Genomic DNA, 27149 nt, shown 5'->3' with positions numbered 1-27149 from the left:
AGCCAAGGATCACTCAGGCTTGCCCACAACAACCAGAAGTTGAGGGTAGGCAAGGAAGGAGTCTTCCCTAAAGCCTAGAGAACAGCTCAGCTGACACCTTGAGTTGGGCTGTCAGCTTACAGGACTGTGGGAGAATAAATTCCTCATGTTGTAAGCCACCCAGTTTGTGAGAATTTGTTACAGCCCTAGGAAACAGACATGCTCACAGGACACACCCTGAGGTTTCCTCCCGCTTCTGCCTTTCTTCTGAAATGCAGCTTACCTGGATTACATTTCTAGCTATGAAAAACCTAACCATCCTTCAGTGGCCATCTGAAGATATTATTCTAGATTCCAGATCTCCTTCACCATGTTTTAGTAGTTGTTGCCTTTTGAAGGTCCCATGGTAACTGAAAAAGAGTAGGCAGAGATCTGTTAACCAGCACAATCTTAGGAGACTTTTATTGGATTCAAAACATCTCAGCAATGAGAATCAGACAACCCCCTAATCGAAGCCCAACTCAGAGCAGCTTTCCTGCAGTTTTAACAAGCTTCAACGTGATATTCAGTATTGTCTCCAAGTTCTTCCAAATACTGTATTAATACCTCGCAGCCCCCCTAATAAAGAGGCAGAAGGATTATTGGCACCTGGTCCAGGGCCCATGTGTCATCCTTTGTTAGTCCGTAAGTTATACTCTAGTCTCTAAATTCTGCTGTTCTTGGAGGATTTCATTATGATTTAGAAGCTAAAGCATGGACTTTGGAGCCAAACTGCCTGAATTTGAATGGTCCACCAATCACTTTGACAAGTCGCTAAACCTCTGCTGGCCTAATGTTTAAAATCAGGGAATTAAAAGTACCTACCTGGTAGGGTTAAATGAGAGAGGCTTTGTCCAGTAGAGGTGTAAGAAAATAACTGTAGCATTTTAAATCAACAGGATAATCAAAGAAAAACCAAAAAACCCACATATTAGGCAAATATTTGGTCTTTCAAAGCCATTCTGACAGAGGGTGACAATGTCAGGTAGCCGGCAGGGAAGATAATTTACATTTTCTTCTATTCCTGTCTACTTCTAGATTTTAATATTAAAGCTCTCATGATTTAATCATTATCCTCAACTGATCCCATTTTCTCCATAAAACCCTGAGGCCAGCTCATGTTAGACATGAACCCAAGTTCCTTTCCCCTCAAGCTCTTTGCTTCAGTTGTTAGTTGGGGGAAAGCTCTCCTCCTGGGCTGAATACACTGTTAAGAGAAAACGTGTTAGTGGGCATGGGGGCTGATTCCATTTAAGGAACTTTATTTCATACATCTGTTCCCGGAAAAGAAAATAACTGGTTAGCAGTCTTGTTTTGTTTTGTTTGTTTGTTTGTTTTAGCTGAGCCATCCTGCTACCTGTTGGCAGCTCAGCGGCTGCTCAGCTCGGGCTGGACTCGAACCGCTCAGAGCTCAAACTCTTGAGCGAGCTCTTAACCAACTGAGCCACTCGGCCGGCCCTTACTGGTTAGCAGTCTTGAATGATTTGCTCTTTGCTTTTTGGCAAATTCCAGTTTCTTTTTTTTTTCTTTAAAGATTTTATTGGGGAATTGGGGGAGGGGAACAGCGTTGGGTAATTGGGGAAGGGAACAGACAAGTTGCTGTCCTTTTGTTCTTCAGTCTAGTTGTGGAGGGCATTGCTTCACTGGCCCATGTTGGTATTATCATTGCACTCTTCCCGGGTGAGGCAGTCACTCACCGGCCATTGGACAACCGCTCACAGCGGCTCATGGCAGCTCACGCCGGCTGCCTGCTGCTCACGCTGGCTGCAAGACACTCACAGTAGCTCGTGGCAACCCACTGCAGCAGGTGCTGCAGCCTACGCCTTCACCTGCGACTCACAGCAGCCCAGCTCCAGGTCGAGCTGTTGTTCACCATCTTAGCTGTAGAGGGCGCAGCGTCACTGGCCCACATGTGGGATCCGAACCAGACAGAGCCCTGCTTCTCAGATCTGGCGTCTCAAGCCAACTCTTTTTTTTTTTTTTTGACTGAGAAAATAACTTTATTTTGTTCAGTGGAATGGGGAGGTATTCAGTCTTGGAACTTTTGGAATTGCTTCTTGGTGCCTGCAGCCTTGGTGACCTTGAGCACGTTGAAGCACAGTCTTGCTCAGGGGACGGCATTCACCCAGTGACAATGTCACCGATCTGGACATCTCTGAAGCAGGGGGACAGGTGCACAGACATGTTCTTGTGATGCTTCTCAAAGCGGTTGTACTTTCGGATATAGTGGAGGTAGTCTCAGTGGATGACAACGGTCCTCTGCATCTTCATCTTGGTCACCACGCCAGATAGGATGCGCCCTTGGATGAAGACATTACCGGTAAAGGGGCATTTCTTGTCAATGTAGGTGCCCTCAATGGCCTTCTTGGGCACCTTGAAGTCCAGACCAATGTTCTTATAGTACTGCGGAAGCTTCTCTTTGCCAGTTTCTCCAAGCAAGACCCTCTTCTTATTTTGAAAGATGGTCAGCTGCTTCTGGTACGTACACTCAGTCTGAATGTCCGCCATGTTCGCGGGAGCCTGAGAAAAAGCCCAAACCAACTCTTAACCAATGTGCCACTTGGCCGGCCCCAGTTTATTCTTATTTGAGGTGAACAATAATAAAAACCACAGGTAATTCCCACATTTCCAACCTAGCCCAGCAATATAACCTCCTTGCTCACTTGCCAAAGCTCCTATCAAGTAGCTGTGTGCTGGGCCTCCTGTCCCTTCTCTCCTCTCCCTGCCTTCCCTGCCAGCAGAGCGCCTCTGTGGAATCACAAAATGACCAAGAGATCTGGCTGCAAGAGACTCTAAGAGAAGCAGCAACTAGGTAAGCCCTGAATGAAAAGTGTCGGGATCTCAGGAGTACTTTTTACACCTTTGTAATAGCTCAGTCGTTTTCCAGAGAGAGGTGGGCTTGGGGCCAGGGGTGTGGTGCCTCACCAACAGTTGGTGCTCAATAAGTTTCAGGTGTGGGGTATCTGCAATGCAGACTCCTTGCTCTAAAGGGGCAGCATTTAGGTTGTAGCTCATGTGAATGGTATCCCCGGAGTTGGGCAGTGGGTGGTCTGCACAGCTGACCTGTGGCATCCCTGCAGGGAGCCAAAACGTCAGGTTCTAGGGTCCCGATCAATGAGATCTTATAAAGACCTTAGAATCCAGACAACAGCAAGAAGCACTCTTGCTTTTGTGTTGTTCAGGCAATGCATGAAAAAGTCAGGGAGAGCTGGTCAGACAAGTTGATGTAGAATTACAATACATAACTGGCTCATTCCCAGTACCATGGACAGCCCTCGGTATTTTCTCACTGTGACTATCCAGCCATTAAAAACTCCAACTAGTGACACAGATGTAAAATTTAAATACACAAGGGAACCTGGTTGTTGAGGGGGAGCAACTTGCCACACCCCAAAATGCCTTTTGGGATACTGATTATTTTAAGCTGGTTATTTTTTTCTTTTAAAATTTTTATTGGGGAATTGGGGGAGGGAACAGCATTGGGGAATTGGGAAAGGGGAACAGACAAGTTGCTGTCCTTTTGCTCTTCAGTCTAGTTGTGGAGGACATCGCTTCACTGGCCCATGTTGGTCTTGTGATCATTGCACTCTTCCCATTTGAGGCAGATCGGTGTCCGGCCATTGGACGGCGCTTACGGTGGCTCACAGCAGCTCAAGCCAGCTGCCAGTCACTCACGGTAGCTTAACGGTAGCTTAACAGCAGCCCACTGCAGCCCCACTGCAGCCTATGCCATAGCCAGCGACTCATGGCAGCCCAGCTCCAGGTCAAGCTGTTGTTCACCATCTTAGCTGTAGAGGGCGCAGCGTCACTGGCCCTCATGTGGGATCTGAACCCAGGCCCAGCTGCTCAGAGCTGGTGTCCCTTCCCAAGCCAACTCTTAACCAACGAGCCATTCGGCCGGCCCAAAGCTGGTTATTTCTAAGGAACAAAAGACTCAGAAGGAAATTTTAACCCTCCCCCTTACCTGCCTAAAGGAATTCAGATAGAACAACCTGCTTAAAGGAAGGAAGCTTTCACTCTAGCATCATAACATAAGCAAAGTGTGGCAGGCAGGGAAGAATCCAGCAACCTGTTAGACTCTGTCCCATTGTTTCCGGATGACCCAGCAAGAATTGGTTTACCCCATTTGCTCCTCATCTCCCTGTGAACTGCCTGCTTTCCCTTTGAAATCTCAGGCCGCTGCCTCCCTCTCCTTAGTCCAAAACAGCATATAAACCTCAACTGCTTGATTTGTCCTCGGGTCCCATATTCTTAGGAAACCTCCATACATAACTATGTAACAAATTTGGTCATTTTCTTCTGTTTATCTGTCACATTAATTTGATTATTAGTCTAGCCAGAAGAATTTAGAAAGGTAGAAGAAAAACTTTTTCTTCCCCCACATCGTCATGAAGTCCAGTGATGTTTTCAAGCCTTTTTGGGGGGTTGTTGTTTTTAGGTGTAGCACTCTATCTTCAAAATAAATCTTTTGCAGAAATGTAATGCAGAAAACAGATCAAAGCAGACCTACTGGGTTTGAAGCACTCCTGAACCATCTTCAGAGTCCCTGCACCTTCCTGGAGCTTACAGAAAGCTCAGTGATTTTCGCTAAGTACCACCCTTTCTCCACACTTCTCCAGGCTGCACTCTTCTCCCATTCCTATACTCAGACACTTCTGTTAACGTATTGCACATATTTTACTGATTGAATTTACTCATTTATTGAGCTGCTACATGCAACAGACACTGTGTTTTGGTATGTTTGGTGTTTCCTGTGTTCATTATGAATGTCTCCCCAGACAGTAGACTCATTTTTGAGCGGTGAGGCCAGCTCTTTTATTGGTGCCAAACATAGGACTGGAAATAGACCAGGTGAGCAACGAAGACCTGAATATCTCTATCCTTTTCGTTATTTGACCTATTAGAAATTTAAGCAAGATTTGCAAAGACAACTTCAGAATATCTCCCACCTTACAAGTAACACTTGTGGTTTGGCCTGAAATAGCATTCTGATCCTTTTTCTACAGCCCTGCACCTTAAAAGCAAATGAAGTTGTCAACACAATGCAATACTAAAAGCCTACATAATATTTCTTCTCTTGCATCTTTAAAAAAGAGAGGTTTCCTTTCTGGTTTTTTTTTTCTTTTTCTTTTCTTTAAATCAATAATTTAGGAACTGGAGGGATTGGTGAATAGGAATAGAGGAACTCAAATGCTTCACCGTGTAAGAACAGCTTGACCAACATGACCCAGTAGCACACGTTGTAACAAGTTTCTGGACCTCCTGCCCATCGGTGAGATACATCCCTGGCTTCCTGTTTTAAGCTTTAGGCCAATCTTCCATCAACACTGACCTCCCATTCATAATGAACACAGACCACTGACCTCATATCCACCAACGATTCCTAGCCTCCTTACCTAAGCTAAGACCTTACAGACGTTTTTTTCTCAACTATCCCTTGGTATCTTGTCAAACCATGAAATCTGCTTGGTCAAGATTAGAATAAAACTGTATTGTATTCTTACTTTAATGCAAAACCATTTTGCAATGACTGAGGGCCAAGGCAGTTAACCTGAGCCTCCTGTGCTCTTGTGCATATACACACACCCAATCGATTTCAGTTGCTCAGAAAGCCCTCCCACTCACTAGCTTCAGGTGGGCACAAATAAGTGTGCTACCTGACCCCAGAGTCCTTTCACTGACCTTTTACTCCCCTGCTGAGACACTCACCTCATCTTTCCTTTGGCCTTATTTCTTACATCCTTAAAACAGAGGTTCTCAAAGCACAAGTCATGGCATCCGCATCACCTGGGAACTTGCTACAAATGCACATTATCTACTTCAAAAACTCTTTTAGCAAACCCTCCAGGTGATTCTGAAGCATGCTGCCGTTTGATAATTATGGCCCGGAGGCTCTAGCAATCACTTACCAAACAGTTTAACTCTTGAAAAATAGGCATTTCTTCTTGGCACTTGTTCTCTGGGTCTTGATTTTTCTTCACTTTTCAAAAGAATGACCTTTCCCCATTCTATTCCACCAGAGAATGCTAATTAGAAGCAAAACCATTGCTTAATAGTTTTTTTTTTTTAACTTTGCATTCCCAAGTTACACTTGTCATTTTCTTTTTGTGTCTGTCCTTGAAAATCTAGGGCAATAGGTCTGCCGAAAGTGTGGTTGATTTTCTTATCCACAAGACTGGTCTCTTTTGTATTTTATTTTTGCCTTAAATCAAAGTTTTACTTTATCAGAACTTTCCAATTCTGAAATTAGGCTGTCCTGCTATTCACTTCTTTCCTGAGTATTCCACATACATATATTCCACAACTCTTTAAAATTGGAAGTACTTTCACACATTGGCTCAGAGGCAGGATAGGTGTCTAAAGGTGCAAATTCTAGCACCCAGTACAGTCCTTGGCTCCTAACTGGCACTCAATATATTTAAAAGTGAGTGAATGAATGAACAAACATGGAAACTAATCTTTGACTCCTAGGGTGCTATTCCTTTTACTAGGTCACACCACCTCTCAGGTTTGTGGTCGTGGGAACAGATAAGGCTAGCTCAGAAGAGTTCATAATCTTGCCCTATTTCTTTTCCTAGCTCCAAAGGAGTGGTGTGGCAACCCGTCTCGGAACACAATAGTCCTCCGAAATCTTTCCAGGGAATCCTCCAAGGTTCTAACCAAGTTCCAGAATAGCTGAAAGAACACATTTCAAGGAGAATGGCTGAAACAGTCTTGTCTAAAGACCCACAGGTCTAGAAGAGAGAGTGCTCAGTACCAATTCCAGATGAGTGATACTTGGTAATGGCAGCAGAAAACGAGGAACAAGTATCTGGTCCCCTCTAGGGGCCCGAGTTATTCAGGTCAGATGGTGTGGAGTGGAGCTCACATGATGACAGGGATTTTTGCAATAAATGCCAACTTCCAATATACACATACACACATCCTCAGAAAAGAGGTTATTAACCTGAGCCCCATTAAGTGGGTTTAATTCCCCTATATCTCCACAGCAGAAAGAAAACCAGGATGCGTGCTAAATTTCAGTTCCCACTGAAACTTCTTGTTTTCAACTATCTCATCTAGGAAACAGCTATAGCTGTGACATAAAAATGATTTCTACTATTAATAACAACAGGACACTTCTGAACACTGAAAAGCCCAGGTGATGGTGGAAGCTATCAAGAACACTCAAGAGCAAAGCAAATGCCCGATTGAAATAGAACTAAGCCCACCTGCTTGCCATAGTCTAGCATTTCAAACAAATGAATTTGTATCATTTCATTTGTCTGAATTAGCAAGGAAACACCTAAACCTTTAAATTATAGTAAACAATCCTTTTGATAACCATTTGAGAACCCAATATTCCTAGAAGAGCTAAATTTCAACCCATTCTTATTCAGGGCTCAACCCAGTTTCAAACCCGCTTAGTTAAGTCCTATCCCACAAAAGCCCGAAACCCTAGAAACCCTAACTCGGCCATGCTTGCAGGTTTTAAGTACCTCCTCAGTAGCCTTAGGTCAAGGCTGTGATATGTTGCAGAAATAGTGTCTGAGGCCAAAAATATAAAAGAATTAATCTTTACATAACTCTTTAAGCAATGTAGAATTTGAGTGTCATTCTGAAAAAAGGAAGTCTCCCCTTTTTTCTAAAGGGCAATAAGGGACTCATTGCTCAACTCGTTCTTAAGGTAGACAGTGCTGCCATTCTCACAATGCTCTAAGTGGAAGGGACCCAACAATTTTACATCACAACCCACTGTGCACATACACAAAAACAGGTTTCACAAAGCATTACCGTTATAATACAGATGTATTTTCCATTGTTTCACTGGTGTTTATTTTTACTGATAAATATTTATGTCAGACATGAGGGTATTCTACCAATCCTGTCCATAAAAAAATGTAATGTTCTTTCCCAATCTAAGATCAACAAATCATTATGCATGTACAGTATGTTGGTAGAGAAATCCCTAATGCTTCTATTTAGATAGCATTATAATCCCCACCCCAATTATTTTAAGTTATTAAAATCTAAATGACATTTTATTTTGTTATTTTATTTTAGCTGAGCCATCCTGCCACCTGTTGGCAGCTCAGCTCAGGCCGGGAATCGAACCAGCGACTCTGTTGCTCAGAGATCACACTTCTTGAGCGAGGTCTTAACCAACTCAGCCACTCAGCCAGCCCTCTAAATGACATTTTAAAGGAAAAACTGCCAAATAAATTCTACTACAAAATAGATGTAACATTTAACAATTCTGATCTCCTAAAGTAATTTAAAAAGTTAGAAGCTCAAACATGGCTTTGAACCCTCCTTCCACCCCCAAACTTTATTTACTTACCCCCTTTTCCCGAGGAAAGGTGTCCTCTCTCTCCTACTGAGTTCTCAGCAGTGTTCCATAAATATCCTCTACATCTAGTGCAAGGAGGCCCCAAACTCAGAGGGTCATAAGGAAATACAACAGGCTGGGCCCCCTTTTAAAGATGCTGATTTCTCCTAAAGCAAGGAGATATTAAATTTGTGACTAAATGATGAGAATAATCTGCTCTTTAAGAAACTACTTTGGTATAGCTTACAATGATTACTTGATTCAGTACTTAATCATTTTGTTAAGATGTGATAATTTTTTCTAATTCACAATGTTCTTCCCATGTTTACTGAAATTTTTTTATTTAAAAAGTAATCTTACTGATTTAGATTTTTGGGGACCAGTCTTAGTAATCTTATTTAAATGACTATTTCCCCAAATCCCATTCAATTCTCTTTTCATTTCCCCTCAGGAAACAAATCAAGTACAGATGAAACCTTGTTTCATAGTCACATTTTAGGAACTAAAGGATAATCTCACAGTTTATCTTTTCAGATTATCTTTTGACTTCAAAATAAATTCTCAGGCTAATACTTAAGACAGGTTAAGCCATTGTGATAATATAAAACTAAAATTATTTGGAACTCACTAATGGTCAACTGAATGCTTAAAAAGGGAATTATTTGAAAACTAAACAAGGTATTTATGAACTGACATTGTTTGAATATCCACTGAAGTATAATTCTAATAATTCTAACACCAGCCAAAGCATTCACAATCACATAATTAACTTTTCTAGTTTTAAAATGTCCACTTTATTCCATATAACACTTAACTAGATATCATTTACATCTGAGGAAGAGATGGCCCACAAAACTGATCTATGGATAAAACACTAACTCTAAGAAATGTAGTCCAATTTTATACATTCCAGGCATCCCTAGACAAGGATATCACAATGCAGAAATATGGTATCACTACTAATTTTACATAAAAAGGAAGTATCAATAAACTTCAGAAAGTAGCAAATTCACCTGCCCCTTAAAATATGAGTATGCAATTGTTACAAAGCCATAGTAAATGGTTTATAAAATGTAATTTTATTTTATGTTACTCTTCTGTTACATAGAGCATAACATTTTCACAAGGCTTTTTTTTTGGACTACAGTCAATGATTAGCAACACACAATAGTGGTCCAACTTCCTAAATAACAATCACTAGACAAACTGGACACCCTCTCACATGTGCACAAACCTGCATGGAAAAGTACTAAAGTTTTAGACTTGGACGTGTGTACTTTACTTCCCCTTTCTAGTGTATTAAGAAATGACATGCACTTTAATTTGCCAAAAGCAATGCTTGTATTCTGGGAGCAACATGCTACTTCTATTACATAGTAAAGTGAATACCAGAACTACAAAGGCAGGAGGTGTAAGTGAATTTTTATTGGGAAGGGAAATTGTCAACTGAAACAGCAGCAAATTAAGAGCGAATAAGGAAATTCCCTGTTGTCACAGATACATAAGACCTCCGTTATATATGATACAGGAGGCGTTTCAATTTGTGACCGCCCCCAGCTCAGAAATGTCAAATGCTTTTCCATTCAATCTAATACTCCTGGATTCCTACCAAAAAAGGAATACATTAAGAACATGGAAAAGTTGTTTACTGAAAGGAAACCCCCAAAGAAGAGTAAGGGAGGGAATGTAGAAATTAAGAAATTATGTAGAACACCCTTTAAATTGTAATTAACTACATTTTCATATCTTCACAGTAATACAAAACACAGTCACTTGCAGAACTGGTTCAGATTACTTAAATGCCAGATACATTTTTAATCCTCTACGTAAGTGTTTGGAAGTTACTTCTGTTTATATGAAATGAAGCTATTAATACTTTTCTACAGCAGTAACTGCACACCAGGAAGGCCAAGACAAACACAAATCAAGGAATGAAGTTTTCCCAAAGCTGCAGTGTGAAAAGACTATAAACGGTTGATTCCATACACATGAATGGGTTTCTTTGCTATAGGAAATCCAAATGGAATAAGGAATGGAGATGTGTGAAAAGGTTTCTTGAAGGAAGAAGGATGGCGCCCCATGTGCAGTTAGTTTTCTGCCCCTTCTGCCGCATCACATTCTTCTCCCGCACTGTCTGATGTCCATAACTAGGAAAAAAACCATATTAAGTTACTATTTCTAGATCAGACAATTATATAAAGTCTTGTTATGTCAAAATGTAATTCTGAGAGAAGTCAATTATTCAAACAATAGATTACTAAGACTAAAAGTTGTATTTCTCAAAACCCCAAACACCATCAATTCCTCCCAAGTGTATCCCTATATACACTATTTGCATTTTCAAAGTGACGTAACACACATTTTAAAAGTTTACTCTTTATAAGTACAATTTCAGAAAAAAACAAGGTAACAGCCGTAGCATTTACTGCTCCTTCCATTCCAAGCTTCCCAAAGCTCTTCGTGAAAGTACTAATAAAATATAATTTGAGATTAATAAGGCAAAACAAATTTAAGGGGGGAGGGAGAAACCATGGTCATCAGAATTGTTTTCAAGTATGTGAAAAGCTATCATATAGAAATAGAAGTTGGTTTACTTTGTGTTGCTGCGGAGTTAAACAGGAGTGGGTGACGTAAGTTATAGGAAAGCAGCATGTGTGCATGAAGATATATAAATAGTTCCTGAGTTAGGTAGGATGTTAAAACAAAGCTGACTTTAGGATGGAATGATGACGTGAAGAAGGAATAGTGGATATTATTGACTATAATCAATAGCTCATAAAATGGATTTCTACTAGAACACCAAGACACTCCTTGGAATTTCAGAAAAGCTGGAATCTTACATCCTCTTTAGTGCACAGTATTATCTGGGAAGAGGCGTATTGCTCAGTGGGCTTTTCTGCTCTACAAGCTCTCTCTATGGTGATCGTTCTACTGTTGTTACCTCACAACTACGGGATTTCTAACGACAGGAAAGAAGTGTTTCCATAACTTTCCTGGTCAGTTAAGTTGAACAGCTATGGTGCTAATATTAAAAAACAAATAAATAAATAATCCTATCTAACAAAAGATAAAACACCAAATTGAGGGGCCAAGAGAACTACATTTCTATTAAAAGATGTGTTCCCTTCTTCCACATTTTGTCTAAGATTTTGACATATCAATTTTACTTGAACCTATAAAAGAAGCTAAGTAAAGCTGTATTTTTTTTCCCCCATTACTTTTTCTTTCATCATCTGCCTGTCCAAGAAGTAGGGAGAAAAACGAAAGAAAAAGCGAATTCATAAAGAAAAATAAAGGAGAGGTTTGGGCCTAGAAGCAGAGGTGGAGTGAGTTGAAGCACAGGTTTACTGCCTCTAACAAATACCTACAGAGCATCATGTACAAATAAAATGTTATAATAAGGCACTTCACGTGACTTTAGAAAAGCTTAGAGACTTGCAGTCCCTACCTTCCTATAGCTACTTTACCCAAAGGACGAAAATACTGAAACTACATAAATTCTCCATCTTAACATAATTTATTAACATCCATTTTCATCCCACTGAAATAGTAAATGTTAACTGATTCTGAGTTCTTCCAATCTTAGTAACTTCTCAGGAAAGTCTGATTCAACACCTATTCAATCTGAAAACCTGCCTACAAAAGAATAGTTGTCCTATATAAAATACCAATTAATACTTTTATTTACTTATAGGTCTGTATGTTCATTTTCTAAGAGAAATGGCAGCTGTTATATAACTGCCCCAAAAGACAGGGAGCTCGAAATAAAACATAAGTACTTTTATTGCTGAAAAGGAAATAAAAGAACGAACAACTCACTGTTAGGTTGTCTCTAAGCAACTGCATGATGAGGGTGCTGTCTTTGTAAGAGTCTTCATTCAGTGTATCAAGTTCTGCAATGGCTTCATCAAAAGCCTGGTAAAATATTATCCACGGTAAACAATATTTGCATCAACACAAACTGGTTAGTCTACAATTAGCATTTTGACAAAATAGGTAAACATTCACTTTATGTTCTATTATCAATTAAAAAACAAAACTCAGTGGCATCAGATTCTCAGTTTAAGAACTCCTGAGTATGGCTTGAAACTTATAAAGCTGTATGTACTCAATCAGTAAATAAGCATTTCCTAGTTCTTTCACAGAACACACAGCTCAGTAGCTATGCTTAATATACTTCTTACCAATAAGAACTAGTATTTATTTGCAAAATACCCTCCAGTGCTCTCCCTTTTTGAAACACTTTGAGGAATGCAGCTATGCTAATGACCAAACCAGGCTGGCCTGACTTTCCAATCCTTGACATTTCTTTCGTACTTCTTTGATTACTCAGACCACTTGCTCTTTAGACTGATATTACTGCTTATAACCACAGTTGGGAGAGAACAAGGTATTGAGAGGGGTAGAGGTAGGTGGTCATGATGGTTAAGAAAAAGAAGATATCCAAAGAAATAGTAGAAATCAATCTTATGGATAGCCAAGTAAAATACCTAGAAATTAACTTACCTCATATAACCTTTACTAAAGAGGACATTTCTAGAAACATGTCTTACCGTTTTAGCCAGTGTGCAGGCAAGCTCTGGGTTATTAAGGATCTCATAGTAAAATACAGAAAAGTTAAGAGCCAGCCCCAGACGAATTGGGTGTGTGGGTTGCATCTCTTTCTTGCTTATATCAAAAGCCTCTTGGTAAGCTCCTTGGGAATTATCTATCGTTTCTGTGAAGGCAAAAAATGAAACAAAACAGGATACTGAAAATATCCATCCAGTATACAGCATATTAACACCTTTAACATATGCTACTAGCTCTTGGTAGAACCAGATTTTTCTCTGTAGCCTTCTTTTAAAATCACAGTAGCACACTAAAAACACTGTATTGGGTATTTAAAAACCAATTTATAATGTTGCTGGCTTATAATCAGTTTAATAAACCCCCCCCCCCAAAAAAAAACAAACCAGGCCGGGCGAGTGGCTCAGTTGGTTAAGAGCTCGCTCAAGAGTTTGAGCTCTGAGCAACTGAAGTTCGATTCCCAGCCCGAGCTGAGCAGCCGCTGAGCTGCCAACAGGTGGCAGGATGGCTCGGCTTATAAAAAAACAAAACAAAAAAAAACCACGAGGGAGCATGTCAGATTTTTCCATCTCTGGGGCTAAAACAATCTTCTTTCTTTTTTTTTTTAAATTGGGGAATTGGGGGGGATGGGAACAGCGCTGGGGAGTCGGGGGAAGGGGAACAGACAAGTTGCTATGCTTTTGTTCTTCAGTCTAGTTGTGGAGGACGTTGCTTCACTGGATCAAGTTGGCACCATCATCATTGCGCTCTTCCCAGGCGAGGCAGATCAGCTGCTGGCTTCTGGACGGCCGCTCACTGCGGGTGCTCACGCTGGCTGCTAGCTACATACGGTAGCCCATGGCAACCCACTGCCACAGGGGCTGCAGCCTACGCCGTTGCCGGCGACTCATGGAAGCCCAGCTCCAGGTTGAGCTGTTGTTCAGTATCTTAGCTGTAGAGGGCAGTGTCACTGGCCCTCATATGTGGAATCCGAACCAGGGCCCTCTGGCATCCCAAGCCAGTTCTTAACCATCGCACCACTCGGCTGGCCCCAATTTTCTTCTTTCATGTCTTTTATTACTTGAAAATGCAGCAATTAAAAATAATTTGACTGGTATTTGCCAATAATATCTCAATAAAGCTGAGAGGAAATTGGCCATAATACTCCTTCCCAAAATCGTGAAAATACTTTACAAAGATCACCAGCATCCAACTCTATTTTTGTGACTTATTTGTAGAAACAATACCAATCTTTGGTATCAACATTATGTGACAGGTAATATAAAAGTGCCAACGTATCGTACAAAATCTGCTCTGACCAGAGTTTGATTACTGGCCTAATAAAAATGTCACCTTCCTGAAAAAACAGTTCAAAAAGTATTACCAACACTAACCTGATTATATCCATGTTTTGAAAAGGGTAGGTTTTCTGAATGAGGCCACTGATCCATTATAGCTTTGGAAATGCTGACCTAACAGGAATTAAATTATCCCTTTGTGGCTCAAGTGTGTACATTTTCCTTCCTCTGAAATGGCACATTTATGGATCTAACCATGGTTGGTTTAGCCCTACATGCTAAGAAGCTCTGGCTTTCTGGCACTTACAGAAGTGCTACAATGAGCAGTAGTAAAGTACCTCAGCCCCTAGGCTGTAAATACACATTATCCTACAAATTTCAGACCAATGGAGTATTCTATGCACAGGACTTGAACATGCCAATAAGCCAGAAAGACTGAAACCAGATTAATGGCCTATGTACCAATCTCCCAAAGACATCCCACATCCCTTTGACTTGCTGATGTTTAAATGTTCAGTTCTGGGCAAGTATTGATCACGTTCAGTTTTGCTTATTTTTATGGCAACATAAATTATACATCAATAACACAGTAAGTTTAGTATACAGGTTTTGTTATAGCAGGGTATAACAGTTTTCTCTCTGTATCTACAATTACACTGATACTTGGATGGTAAAACTGTCTCACCATCTCTGTGGGGGGTATGTACCCTTTCTGGATGGGGCAAATTAAGAACAAAACAATAGACATATTCAAAAATAAATAAATAATGAAGTGATACATCTATCTAGAACTTGCTTGATAAATTTAGTAGCAGGCACGTACACAAAATCTATAAGGGTCTATATTATACTCAGCTACCAATACTCTAGGAGATGGGAATTCACTGCTAATAAATTCACTTTAATTTTTTAGCAATCAAGCCAGGCAATTCAGTTAAGTTTTTTTCCCATGTCTATGTTTTTTATGACAAACTATATACCAGTAATAACACTCTTATTTCACCTCTCTTCAGAAATTTGGTTATATAAAATTAGTAGCAACTTTATGATCCTTCAAAATAAGTAGTTAAAAAATGAATATGTCAAACACAAATAGTACAACATCCCGTTTCAGGCACATAAAGTAAATTCATGACTATTATTTTCATTTTTGAGAACATACTGTAACATTATTAATTTTTGTGATCCAAATTCCAAAATGTCTTTTAAAGTTACACAGGGCCTGGAGACTACACAGAAACTACTGTCATAGTGTCCACTTTATCATCCCTTTCATTTCTACATTTCAGCTTTGCTATAAACCAAATATACCTACGTTTTCGATCATCACCACATGCAACTTCAGCAAGGTACCGGAAGTAATCTCCCTTCATTTTCAGATAGAAGACCTTACTCTCTGGATTAGTTGCGTTGGCTATTAAATACTTATCCAACAATTCCTGAAAAAAATAAGATAAAACATTAGGCACTAATAAGAGGCTATTCCAGTCAAGAACTCACAATGATATGCAGTTGAATCATTAACTATCAGTAACTCTATACCACCCCACCATGGACTTGAAGCATGGGTTGAAAGCAGGGGTCAGGTGGCAGACACTGGTTGAATGCTTTGGCTCACAGCAAGTTAGTTTCTAATGGTAAAACTGGATTACACCAAACACTAATTAGAAAGAGCTTGCCTGTTCACTCATCCATTCATTCAGCAAGCATTTCCTGATACCTGCTAGGTGCCAGGCACTGTATCTGATACTAGATAAGGTCCTTGCTCTCAAAGAGCTCACAGTCTAAGAAGAAAAGAGGTTAAGTACACCATTAACTATACACCAGGTGTTAAGAGATATGTGAATAAGGGGCTATGGAAGCAAAGAGAGGAGTATTGGACTCTGCTGGAGACGGCCACTGGTTAGACAGGCTTCCCTGGGGAAGGGACATTTGACTTGTCAAGAAGGAACAGGAGGAATGCAACTATTAGAAAATGAGGATGTGCAACCATTTTAGAGAAGAGGAAACAAAATGTTTACGACACAAGTCTGAAGAAGAGTACAACCCCAGAGCACGTAAGTCACCCTGGCCCAGAGCAGGGCTGCGCAGTGTCCTTTACAGACCAGTGACCATCCAAAACAAGGGTAAGTACAGGCATGAAGAGTAAGTAGTCTAGAAACTTACACAGCAATTTTGAAAGTCATGTCTATGGAATATAATTATTTTTTAAAATTGGGTTAATATTTAAGCATGTCTGCATTTGGAAAAATAGCCACAGATATTATCAGTAATGTTACATAAAAATGCCAACAATGATACAAAACTGGGAAGTTTGGAGAATAACCCAGTAAGACTGTTCCAAATTCAAATAAATCTATTACTGAAGAGAAGTAAAAGGAAAATTGTTTACAAATAAAGTTTAGAAAATGCAGTTCTAACTCAAGAACTTGTTTATCTGAATTAAAATGGCCTAAACAAAATGTAGTGATTTTATCTGTAAGTTATTTTAAAGGAAATAAACAGAAAAACATTTTATATGTTTTAAATCCTTAAATTTAATCTTTTAAAAAATGTTTAGGTTAAAGTGTATTTTAGAAGGGCCCAAAGCTCAGGGGAAGTTAAAAGTTAGTACTACAGTAACATTATATAATGAAGCCCCAGAACTTTATACATTATTTATACTGGCAAGTATCAAAATTGTGGCTAAGCCTGTAAGTTACTGGGCCACGAATGCAGCAGTAGATGCCATTAAGGGCTACACCCAAACACTAAAGGCAACTGTAAAAGCAAATGCTGCCTCCGAACCACCATACTTTCAAGTAGACAAATAACTGAAGGATCAGACTGTCATAATTTCTTCTGCTTACCACCACCAATACAATTTCGGTAGTTATTTATTAAAACAAACTGGAACAAGTCTTTCCTAGAATCTTAGAAAATCATACTACTTTAACTTTTCCCTCTAATACCATTTTTATATGTACTGAGATAGCCACAAAAAGTTCACTTGTTTTTAAACCTCAAACTGACTCAGTCACCACTATCTTGGAAAAAAACCCAAAAAACCACAACAAAACTGGATTCTGAGTAGGATCGAATAATGCAAACACACTATTTATACTGTGGGAACCACCACCTCTACCAGTACTCATACTAAGGAGCTGTATCGTAAAATAAAAAGCCTCACTTTTTTGTTCTCCCAAGTGAGTCAGTCAGTTAAGATGAGATCCCACAGAGGATTTCCAAAAAGGTGACAGTTCTGCTGAAGACATTTTTTATAGTCACAAACAAAGCTACTTGGTACCTTTGAGGCCTAGTGCTTTGTGATTAAACATGGTAGAAATGTGGTGGCAGAGGCAGAGAAAGTCTGATAGAATGAGGTGTTGGGGTGAGGAGAAAAATGTCACGAATCCCTCTAGGTCACTCGAGTCAGACAGGGGCATGCTCACAGGACTGTCTTCCTCGCAGGCAGCACACTGGCCTTCCAAGGATTCGGGATGCTGCTCAGCATTTGCTGCATTAGTAACTACACAGCACTTATAAGCGAACTGAAAACTTCCCTTTCTAAAATTACGAACTCTGGTTACTAGTTTGCATACAGCCATTACGTACGATTTACAGTGTTGGCTTTTGTAAAGTGACTTGTGCATTACTTCCATCCTGGAGTTTCACCCAGGTAGCATGGTTCTTTGTCAGATGCCACTAGCTCTCTATGAAGGAAACAACAGGTACAGAATAATTGTCTTTCCACAGGCTACCAGTAGTAAAGATATCAATTTTAGCCCAATTAAAAGACAGTGCAGGACCGCCCGAGTGGCGCGATGGTTAAGAACTGGCTTGGGACGCCAGAGGGCCCCGGTTCGGATCCCACATATGAGGGCCAGTGACACTGCCCTCTACAGCTAAGATACTGAACAACAGCTCGACCTGGAGCTGGGCTCCCGTGAGTCGCCGGCGACGGCGTAGGCTGCAGCCCCTGTGGCAGTGGGTTGCCATGGGCTACCGTATGTAGCCAGCAGCCAGCGTGAGTGGCCAGCAGCCGCAGTGAGCGGCCGTCCAGAAGCCGGCGACTGATCTGCCTCGCCCGGGAAGAGCGCAATGATGGTGCCAACTTGGGCCAGTGAAGCAACGTCCTCCACCACTAGACTGAAGAACAAAACAACAGCAACTTGTCTGTTCCCCTTCCCCCAATTCCCCAGCACTGTTCCCATCCCCCCAATACCCCAATAAAAATCTTAAAAAAAAAAAAAAAAGACAGTGCAGGGCCAGCCGAGTGGCTCAGTTGGTTAAGAGCTCACTCAAGGGTTTGAACTCTGAGCAACAGCGGTTCGAGTCCGGCCCGAGCTGAGCTGCCAACAGGTGGCAGGATGGCTCAGCTTAAAAAAACACAAAAACAAAAAGACAGTGCAGGAATCTAAACCACTGAATGAATGAGCAAAGTAAACAGAAGTGGTCTCAGAGATATAGAGGAACAACTGATGGCTGCTAGTTGGGAGGGGGTGGAGATGAGGGAGATGGGGAAGGGGCTAGACAGCATAAATACATAACTACAATACTGCCACAGGGACATGAAAAACAGTTCGAGGAATATAATTAACAATGTTGTAAATATTTTGTAGGGTGTCAGATGGTCACATGTCTTGCTAGGGACACCACATCATGAATGGGGTAGAGGCTTGATCACTGCACTGTACACCTGAAGCTGATGTTGTATAATATTGTATGTCAACTATATATATAGTCATGGGATGTGGAGTATAGTGTGGGAGTGGAGTCAAGGGAATTGTAATAGATATGTATGATATTGGGAGGGGTGGGAGTGGGGCGGCAGATTGGGGGAAGGAGGTTGCCACCTCGAGGGGTAAAAAGTATAAATATTGCACTGTGTTGTACAACTGAAACTAATTCTAAAAAATGTGTATTTCACAATAAAAAATAATTTTTAAAAAGTGCATTCTGCTTCATGTTTTACTGAAATGATCATGGCTGTATCAAGTATTATCAATACCAGTTATTATTAATACTAAAGATAAAAGAGGCAATGAACACTTAAAATATATAGCCTTATGTATACAATTTTTTGTAAAAAAAAAAAAAATTATCAATACATATCAGAGACAAAACCAAAATGCCAAGTGGCTCCCTGAGTAAGAAAATCTTTCCACATAAGGTTATTGGTAAAAAGTCAGAAGAGAGGAAGGGAATCAGTTTCTTTTTAAAGATTTTAATGGGGACTCGGGGAAGGAAAACAGCGTTGGGGAATCGGGGAAGTGGAACAGACAAGTTGCTGTCCTTTTGTTCTTCAGTCTAGTTGTGGAGGACGTCACTTCACTGGCCCATGTTGGTATTGTGATCATTGCACTCTTCCCAGGTGAGGCAGATCAGTCGCCGGTCACTGGACGGCTGCTCACGGTGGTTCTTGGCAGCTCACGCCAGCTGCCGGCCACTCACGGTAGCTAATGGTAGCCCACTGCAGCTCCACTGCAGCCTACATCATCGCCGACAACTCAAGGCAGCCCAGCTCCAGGTCGAGCTGTTGTTCACCATCTTAGCTGTAGAGGGCGCAGCGTCACTGGCCCTTCATGTGGGATCCGAACCGGAGCCCTGCTGCTCCGAGCTGGCGTCCCAAGCCAACTCTTAACCAACACGCCACTCGGCCAGCCTGGGAATCAGTTTTAACATTTACATAGTTAAAAGTACCCCCACTAATTTCTCCTGTACATTCTTCTTGTCAGTTAAATAAGAGATCCTGTTGTAACTTTTTAACCAGCAAATTTTACGATCCCAGGAGGCTTGGAGAGCTAAGATTAGGGCTCCCTCCAGCACTGACAGTTACTGAGAATCCGACAGATTTGTGAAGAAGTCAGTGTACTTCCTACCCAAAATTACAATGGACTAGTAACTGAGGACATTCTAGACCAAAAAAACTCAAACATGCGCAAAGTCAGAGGAAAGAATTTAAGTTACTTATACAGGTCGCTTTAGGGGAAGACTAAAGGTGATGTTATATATTATAAGGAGCAGTTCTTTCTTTGAATATTTTTTTCTTTTTTTAAACAGAAAGTCACCTTCTTCATGTGTCAAATGAACAGTTATTAATTTGGACAACCAATTGTAGATATTAACTGCATTAATGCCAAAAAATGAAATCAAAGTAACTTTAGTAGCAATATTGTTTTTTTTTTTTTAAGCTGAGCCATCCTGCCACCAGTTGACAGCTCAGCGGCAGCTCAGCTTGGGCTGTGAATCAAACCGGGGACCCTGTTGCTCAGAGCTCAAACTCTTGAGTGAGCTCTTAACCAACTGAGCCACTCGGCCGACCCAATATTGACTTTTTTGAGCTTTTACTTTTTTAAACCTTTGCTCGCCTTTCTCTGCTATTCACTTATCATTAAAGATAACCCCTTTTATAAGTAATATTGTATAACTCCTTAACTACCCTAAAATGAAATTAGTGGGTAATAATACATCTATACACAATTTAAAAATATATTAATATCCTAATTAAGATATTAGGGAGAAAGAAGTAATTTGTAATAAAACAGTATGTATTTCAGTATGTAAATGCCCACATGTCTAAAGTATAAACATTATAGTCAGATGTTTGCCTCTAAGAATTACCATGAATGTCAAGAACCTTCAAATATGGACTTGCATGGTCTGTCCAACTCTCATGAATAGCCTGACCAGTAGGGTTACAAACAAAACAAAATGCAATGTTCCCTTGATTTTTACATGGTAGAGTTGCATTCCTGGGTAATTTTGTATGCTTTAATACCATGAAAAGAATAAAGCTTTGTGTTTAAATACAGAACAGAATTAAGTTTGGGCCTTAAAAATGTAGACAAGTTTTCTGCCTAAATGGCAGCTGGACAACTCATTATATAGGACTGTCTATGCATTAAGGGACGTGCAGTGCCATCGACCTCCATCCACTCGATGTCAACGCTGCCCTCCCCACACCTGTTCGGAAACACTGGGTGGGCCAAAGGTATATACAAAAGTCCTTTGGGAGCGCAAACGAGGAAATAACTATTTTGGTTAAGGAATCGGAAGAGTATTTCTTAAGAAGGTATCAGGGCCGGCCGCATGGCTCAGTTGGTTAAGAGCGCAAGCTCTGAGCAACAGGGTCACTGGCTCCATTCCCACATGGGCCAGTGAGCAGCGCCTGAGCTGAGCTCCCGCAGCTGGTGAGAGCACGCGCTCCTACTAACAAGGTTGCTAGTTTGACTCCCACAGGGATGGTGGGCTGTGCCCACCCGCAACTAAGATTGAACACGGCACCTTGAGCTGAGTGGCCGCAAGCTGCTGACAGGCAGCCGGATGGTGAGACTGGACTTGGACCTGAGCTAGCCGCGCCCTCCACAACTAAGATTGAAAGACAACAACTTGGCTGTTCCCCTTCCCCAATGAAAAAAACAAAATAAAATAAAATAAAAATAAAAAAAAGGTATCAAGTGAGCTGCGTCTTAAAGGGTAAAATAGGATTTTACAAATAAGCAGAAAGCATGGGGGAAGAAGGCATCCCAAGACAGAGGTCCTGTGACATAGGAAAAGGCACAAGTACGCAGAGGTAGAAAGTCACTGAACATGGTCATTTTCTTTTTTTTAAAGATTTAATTGGGGAATTGGGGGGGGGGACAGCATTGGGGCATCAGGGAAGGGGAACAGACAGGTAGACAAATTGCTGTTTTTGTTCTTCAGTCTAGTTGTGGAGGGCTTCGCTTCACTGGCGAAGTATGTTGGTATGAACATTGTGCTCTTTCCGGATGAGGCAGATCAGTCGCCAGTCATTGGTCAGCCGCTCACAGCGGCTCCCGGCAGCTACACTGGCTGCCGGCCGCTCATGCTGGCTGCCAGCCACTCATGTAGCTCATGGCAGCCCACTGCAGTCCTGCTGCAGCCTACGCCATCGCTGGCGACTCAGCAGCCCAGCTCCAGGTCCAGCTGTTGTTCATCATCTTAGCTGTAGAGGGCCAGTGATGGCCCTCAATTTGGGATCCGAACCGCAGCCCTGCTGCTCAGAGCTAGCGCTCCCAAGTGAGCTCTTAACCAGCTGAGCCACTGGGTCGGCCCGAACATGGTCATCTTTTAAAAAGAAAAAGAAAACAACTCCCCAGATCACCAAGAGTACATTTTTTAAAGCCGCCAAATTTCCTCATATCCATCATGAATGACACTGACAAAATTCTGACTACAGCATGTCAAGCCCTTGGTACAGTGCCTATCACACTACCTTAAAATGGTCTAGCGTTTTCCTCGAATTACTTGTTTTTCTAACTCTCCACTTTCTATCAAGACAGTAACATGTAATAGTTAAGTATCACTCTAAAATTTCTAAAGTCTCCCCATTCTGTTCTCTCAGCTTTGCTCCTTCAGCGAAGTTCTTTTTTTTTCTTTTTGTAAAATCATTACCTCATCCTGGTATCTTCAATTCAAATTCAACACCACAGGATTCTTCCTCCCTTATTTATGTCTTCTCTTCACACACAGCAAGACTCTGGTTTGCATTAAAATAACAGGCCACACATGTACATCACATAAAATTCAAAAGTGAAAAATAAAGTTTCTCTCCCTTCCCCGTTTCTATTAATATCCAGTTTCCCCACTTCCTCAAGGCACCATCATCATTACTTTCTTGTGTATTCCTCATTTTATACGTTTAAAATCCATGTATGTATGTATGTCCCCCTCCCTCATGTTAGTATACTACACACACTGCTCTATACCATGCTTTTCCTATATAATAATCCCTGCGGTCATTCCATATCCATACGTTATATTATAACTGCTTCATCTTATATGTAACCCGGCACAGTATTCCACTTATGGGCAAACTGTAGTTATTTTAACAGTCTCCTCTGATGAATATTTCAGTTTCTTCAAACCTTTTGATATTTCCAGCAATGCACCAAATGTACACTTGATCATAGGATAAATTGTTAAACTGTCCTCGCTGGAAGCAATTTCTATTTCCATTCCCACTAATGTATGAATGTTCCTATTTCTCAACATCCTTCTGAATGTAGAGTATTATCAAACTTTTTTTGTCTTTTGCAATCTAACAAGTGAAAAATGTCTTACTATGGTTTTATTTGCAATTTTCTAATTTTATAAATTGCATATTATAAATGAAGTTGAACAAGTATATGTCCCTTTCTATTAATTGTGTTTTTATCCTTTGCCATCGCCTAATGAGTTTTTTCCTTACCAATTTATAGGAACTCTTTATATATGAATATTAGTTCATTTTCCAGATCTCTCTTATATGAACTTCATGTATTTAAAGATTCTGTATAGCAATAAAACTGCATTTATTAATATTTTTCTATTATATTAAATCAGATATAGATACTACCAACATTTCTGACAAATATGAGAAGCACAAGTTAACGTGACTATTCAATTTTAGAAATACATGAACAGAAGACTTGTAGTTAAAGCACAAGTCTGAATGTGTACGCGTACTTGGTGCACTGTCTACCTCACCACATGAAGTGGTAACACATTTTAAATGTTACCTGAAAGCAGTATACCAACTTAAAATACAAACACACGCTGCAAACACACACCTCCCTCATTCTCAGTATGGAGTACTTTTAAGAAATTTGTGGGGCCGGCCGAGTGGCTCAGTTGGTTAAGAGCTCACTCCAGAGTACGAGCTCTGAACACAGCGGTTCGATTCCCGGCCAGAGCTGAGCTGCCAACAGGTGGCAGGATGGCTCAGCTAAAAAACAAACAAAACAAATAAATAAACAAACAACCTCATCAGAGAAGTACATTTAAAAAAAAACAACACTCATCAGAGAAGTACATTTAAAAATAAAATTTGTGACTCATCACCTTAAAATAGATGGGTAGAACCGTGACTTTCTGGTTCTAGCAACACAGTAAGACTGAGCAGACTTTCCCTTATTCTAAAAATAATCAAAATACTAAATAGAAATAGGCAAAATAGAAGAAAAAATATAACAGAGCACCGAAGGAAGAAGGGAAGATATTCAAGTGCTAGAAAGGAAGATGAAATAAAGAGCAAAAAGTGAAAGTTACAACACAATGACAGTGGTGTGAAGGGGGTAGGAACCCTAGAAAAACTCTGTCCATTGTCACTGTGAAGTAGCAAGAAAGCTATTTCCTGAGCTTCTTTAAGGGGAGTGGTCGGGAGGAGGGAGGTGTAGTCTCCCATGAAAAACTGAAACCCAAACCCATGTTCTGTGTAGGTGCTATTCAAATTTTTATTTCATACATGATGTGTGAAACCACAAGCTCAAAATGTGTGTAAAGATGGGAAAAAGCTTAGTGCTCCCAGCAGAAACAAATCATCAAAACCACTGTTTAAAAACCCTTCCTTCCACAATCCAAGGCACACACAAGTTCCATAGAAAAAAGATACATCCGTATTACTAAAAATAACAAAACTACTCAAGGGACAGATCTACCGTAATGAGAGATCAGCAAATCAACCAATTGGTTAGTACCCAAGTACTATCTAAGTACCCAAGTATCATCTAAGGCCATCCTTTCATTCATTTAGGCCAAATACTGCTGCTTGAATTATTTTCCAAGTCAGTTGTTTTCCATCACATCAGATGTCTCCTAAAATATTTTGTATCACTCGCCCACTACCATTTTAATATTAACTGACAAAACTTGGGTTCATTTGCACAACTTTAACCAATATCTACATGCTAATGACTCACAAAGCTGTCCCTTAAACCTGGTTGGGCAATTTACTTTCACAGCTCTGTACTTCAGTTTACTCATCTGTAAATCAGAGTTAATGACAATCCCTAATTCACGGGTTGTTGTGAAGACTGAGTTAATGCAAACTGCTCAAAACACTGCTTGGTATATCAACCTCAATCACCACACCAATCTTCTTAAGCACCAGACAGCGGGTTCCTGAATGGGCCATTGGGGCTTTAAACTTGACTCATTTAAAAAACATTAAAGTTGCCTTCCTAACACATCTACTGTTTATTCCCCTCCGTCATGCAATTTTGTCTTAGAAAAGCAGTCAGTTGCCCTAGTTAGAAACCAGGGTGCCATCCTAATGCTTCTTTGGCCTCACTCCCCTGGCTTCCCATGTTTAGTCACCCAAGCTCCTGAATGTAATTTTCTCCAAGTCAAGACTTTGGAAAACCTCTCAGACAAATAAGCACAGTATACTTTGGGAACATACATCTCCATCCTCTTAACTATAAACCACTGAAGGAAAAACTTTACTTTTTTAGATTTGAGATATATACCGATATATAGATTGTACAGCAAATTAACAATGCAAGACTTGACTATAATCTGACAGTATGTAAAATATACTTTAAAAATAAGGATGAGTCAATCAAAAAATAAGCGAGAGAGGAGGCATGGGAACAGAAAAGTAACACTGAAGGAAAGGGATCTTATATATAACCTAGAGGTGTGTGAATCATAGTCAGTCAGTCCATTGACAAATCCATGCCCTACACCGGAGATGCTAGCCATTACACATTTGAGCAGCCCTGCAATTTCTCTTGTTATGATGTGACATTTACTAAGCAACTTCCTGATTGTGATCTGATTCCCTCTGTGAGTCTATCTGCCTCTTCTATTGGTGAGAATATATTGGTCATGCCAACACAACTATTTCAATCTTTGTGCTAGTTTATTCCTCACTGTTCTTGGTTTTATAAACGAGCTTGTTTTCTGTGGCTCTATCTCTGAAAGATGGCTCCATGCTAGGGTGTTTGAGTCTGCAAAGCTAAAGGCCATACTATAAATTGCAATAAACTCACAAAAGTAATGAACCCCTACTACTACCCAATTCCACACTCCCAACTTCTCTGTAGCATTACATGAGAAGAGTATCTGTATACATTTTGAAATACGAATATCTACTAGACCTCAATATGCCCTAAAGAGAAATAAATTTATTTCCAAACCTGTTTTTCTACTAATTATTCCACCATCCTTCTACCTCCTAGCATAGCAACCCAGGCTCATCAGCACTATCTTTGGCTTTTCACTCTCCATTTCCCATTCTAACACCAGCTGTCAAGCCTATTGATTTTACCTCTATCACAGTATTTTGATTTATCTTCTCAATCTCATTATTATTTCTATTACCTGAATTAACCATATCATTTCACCTCAACTAATCCAAATCCTAATTAATCTATCAGGTTTTAGAGTTCTTCCTCTAATCCATTTTATACTCTGCTGCTAGATTAACTTTATTTAAATTGCATTCTGGTTATGTTAATCCCCTGCTCAAAAATTGCCATGGCCTGTTAAAGAATTAACTTAAAGCCTAGCACTCAGTCTTCCAGGATCAGATCAACAGCTTCCAATTAATATAAGTGGTAAACAGATATTGATCCCTATAGCCATAGCAGGGTGAAGCTGAGGGAGAAATCCATTTTCCCCAGTGCACCATACAAATATGATTATTCTGTGTGTCATAACATAACAGATGTCTTAACTGACAGATATCCAACCTTATTACTAGTATTACCATTCCTGCACCAATAGACGAGATGAAGCAACAATGATTGGCCTTCCAAATGCTTAAAGTGCCACTCTAAGAAGCAAAACAACAGGTATTCATTATGTTAGAAGCTGGGAATACAGCAGGTCTTGGGGGGGGGGGAGGTGAAAAAGCAACTACTGATAGTATCTCCAGCACTACTAAAAAGAACAGGGTACTTGGGTCCATGAAGTCTTCAGGTGAGGTACCTACAAACTGAGGCTGGGTGCAGCAGCAGCAGAGTCTCTAGTCATTAAGACCACCCAAATGCTGCCTCTTATTTCTGTGCTCACCAAACAATCTTCTAAATGCTAATTTGGTTCCTCCTGTAAATTTGCTGGCAAGCAATAAACATGGCCAGACCATAACTTTCCGCCCAATTTATAATTCTTGAAGTTCCCCTCTCAGTGTGCCAACCAACTAGATTTGGAGCCCATAAGGCCAGAGGACAAACCCTGGACCATGAGCATACACTATGGTTTTACTCATC

General features: G+C 40.4%; 1 protein-coding gene and 1 pseudogene across 1 annotated transcript in view; both read right to left on the bottom strand.

Annotated features, from left to right (window-relative positions):
• Window positions 1-1960: 1960 nt before the first annotated feature.
• Window positions 1961-3497, bottom strand: LOC109386647 (40S ribosomal protein S11-like; annotated as a pseudogene).
• A 5885-nt stretch (window positions 3498-9382) lies between these two features.
• Window positions 9383-27149, bottom strand: part of YWHAQ (tyrosine 3-monooxygenase/tryptophan 5-monooxygenase activation protein theta) — a 30368-nt gene continuing 12601 nt past the window's right edge. Inside the window, exons 3-6 of the mRNA XM_019650045.1 lie at window positions 15488-15611; window positions 12880-13043; window positions 12146-12241; window positions 9383-10473 (exon numbers count right to left, since the gene is read on the bottom strand). Of these exons, the coding sequence (XP_019505590.1) occupies window positions 10414-10473; window positions 12146-12241; window positions 12880-13043; window positions 15488-15611 (444 nt within the window). The 3' untranslated portion in view covers window positions 9383-10413. The remainder of the gene's footprint in view (window positions 10474-12145; window positions 12242-12879; window positions 13044-15487; window positions 15612-27149) is intronic.

This window comes from Hipposideros armiger, unplaced genomic scaffold, assembly GCF_001890085.2.
Source record: "Hipposideros armiger isolate ML-2016 unplaced genomic scaffold, ASM189008v1 scaffold_137, whole genome shotgun sequence".
Lineage (NCBI taxonomy): Eukaryota > Metazoa > Chordata > Mammalia > Chiroptera > Hipposideridae > Hipposideros > Hipposideros armiger.
The sequence above is the reverse complement of the archived record's forward strand: the minus strand, read 5'-3'. Positions and strand labels throughout refer to the sequence as shown.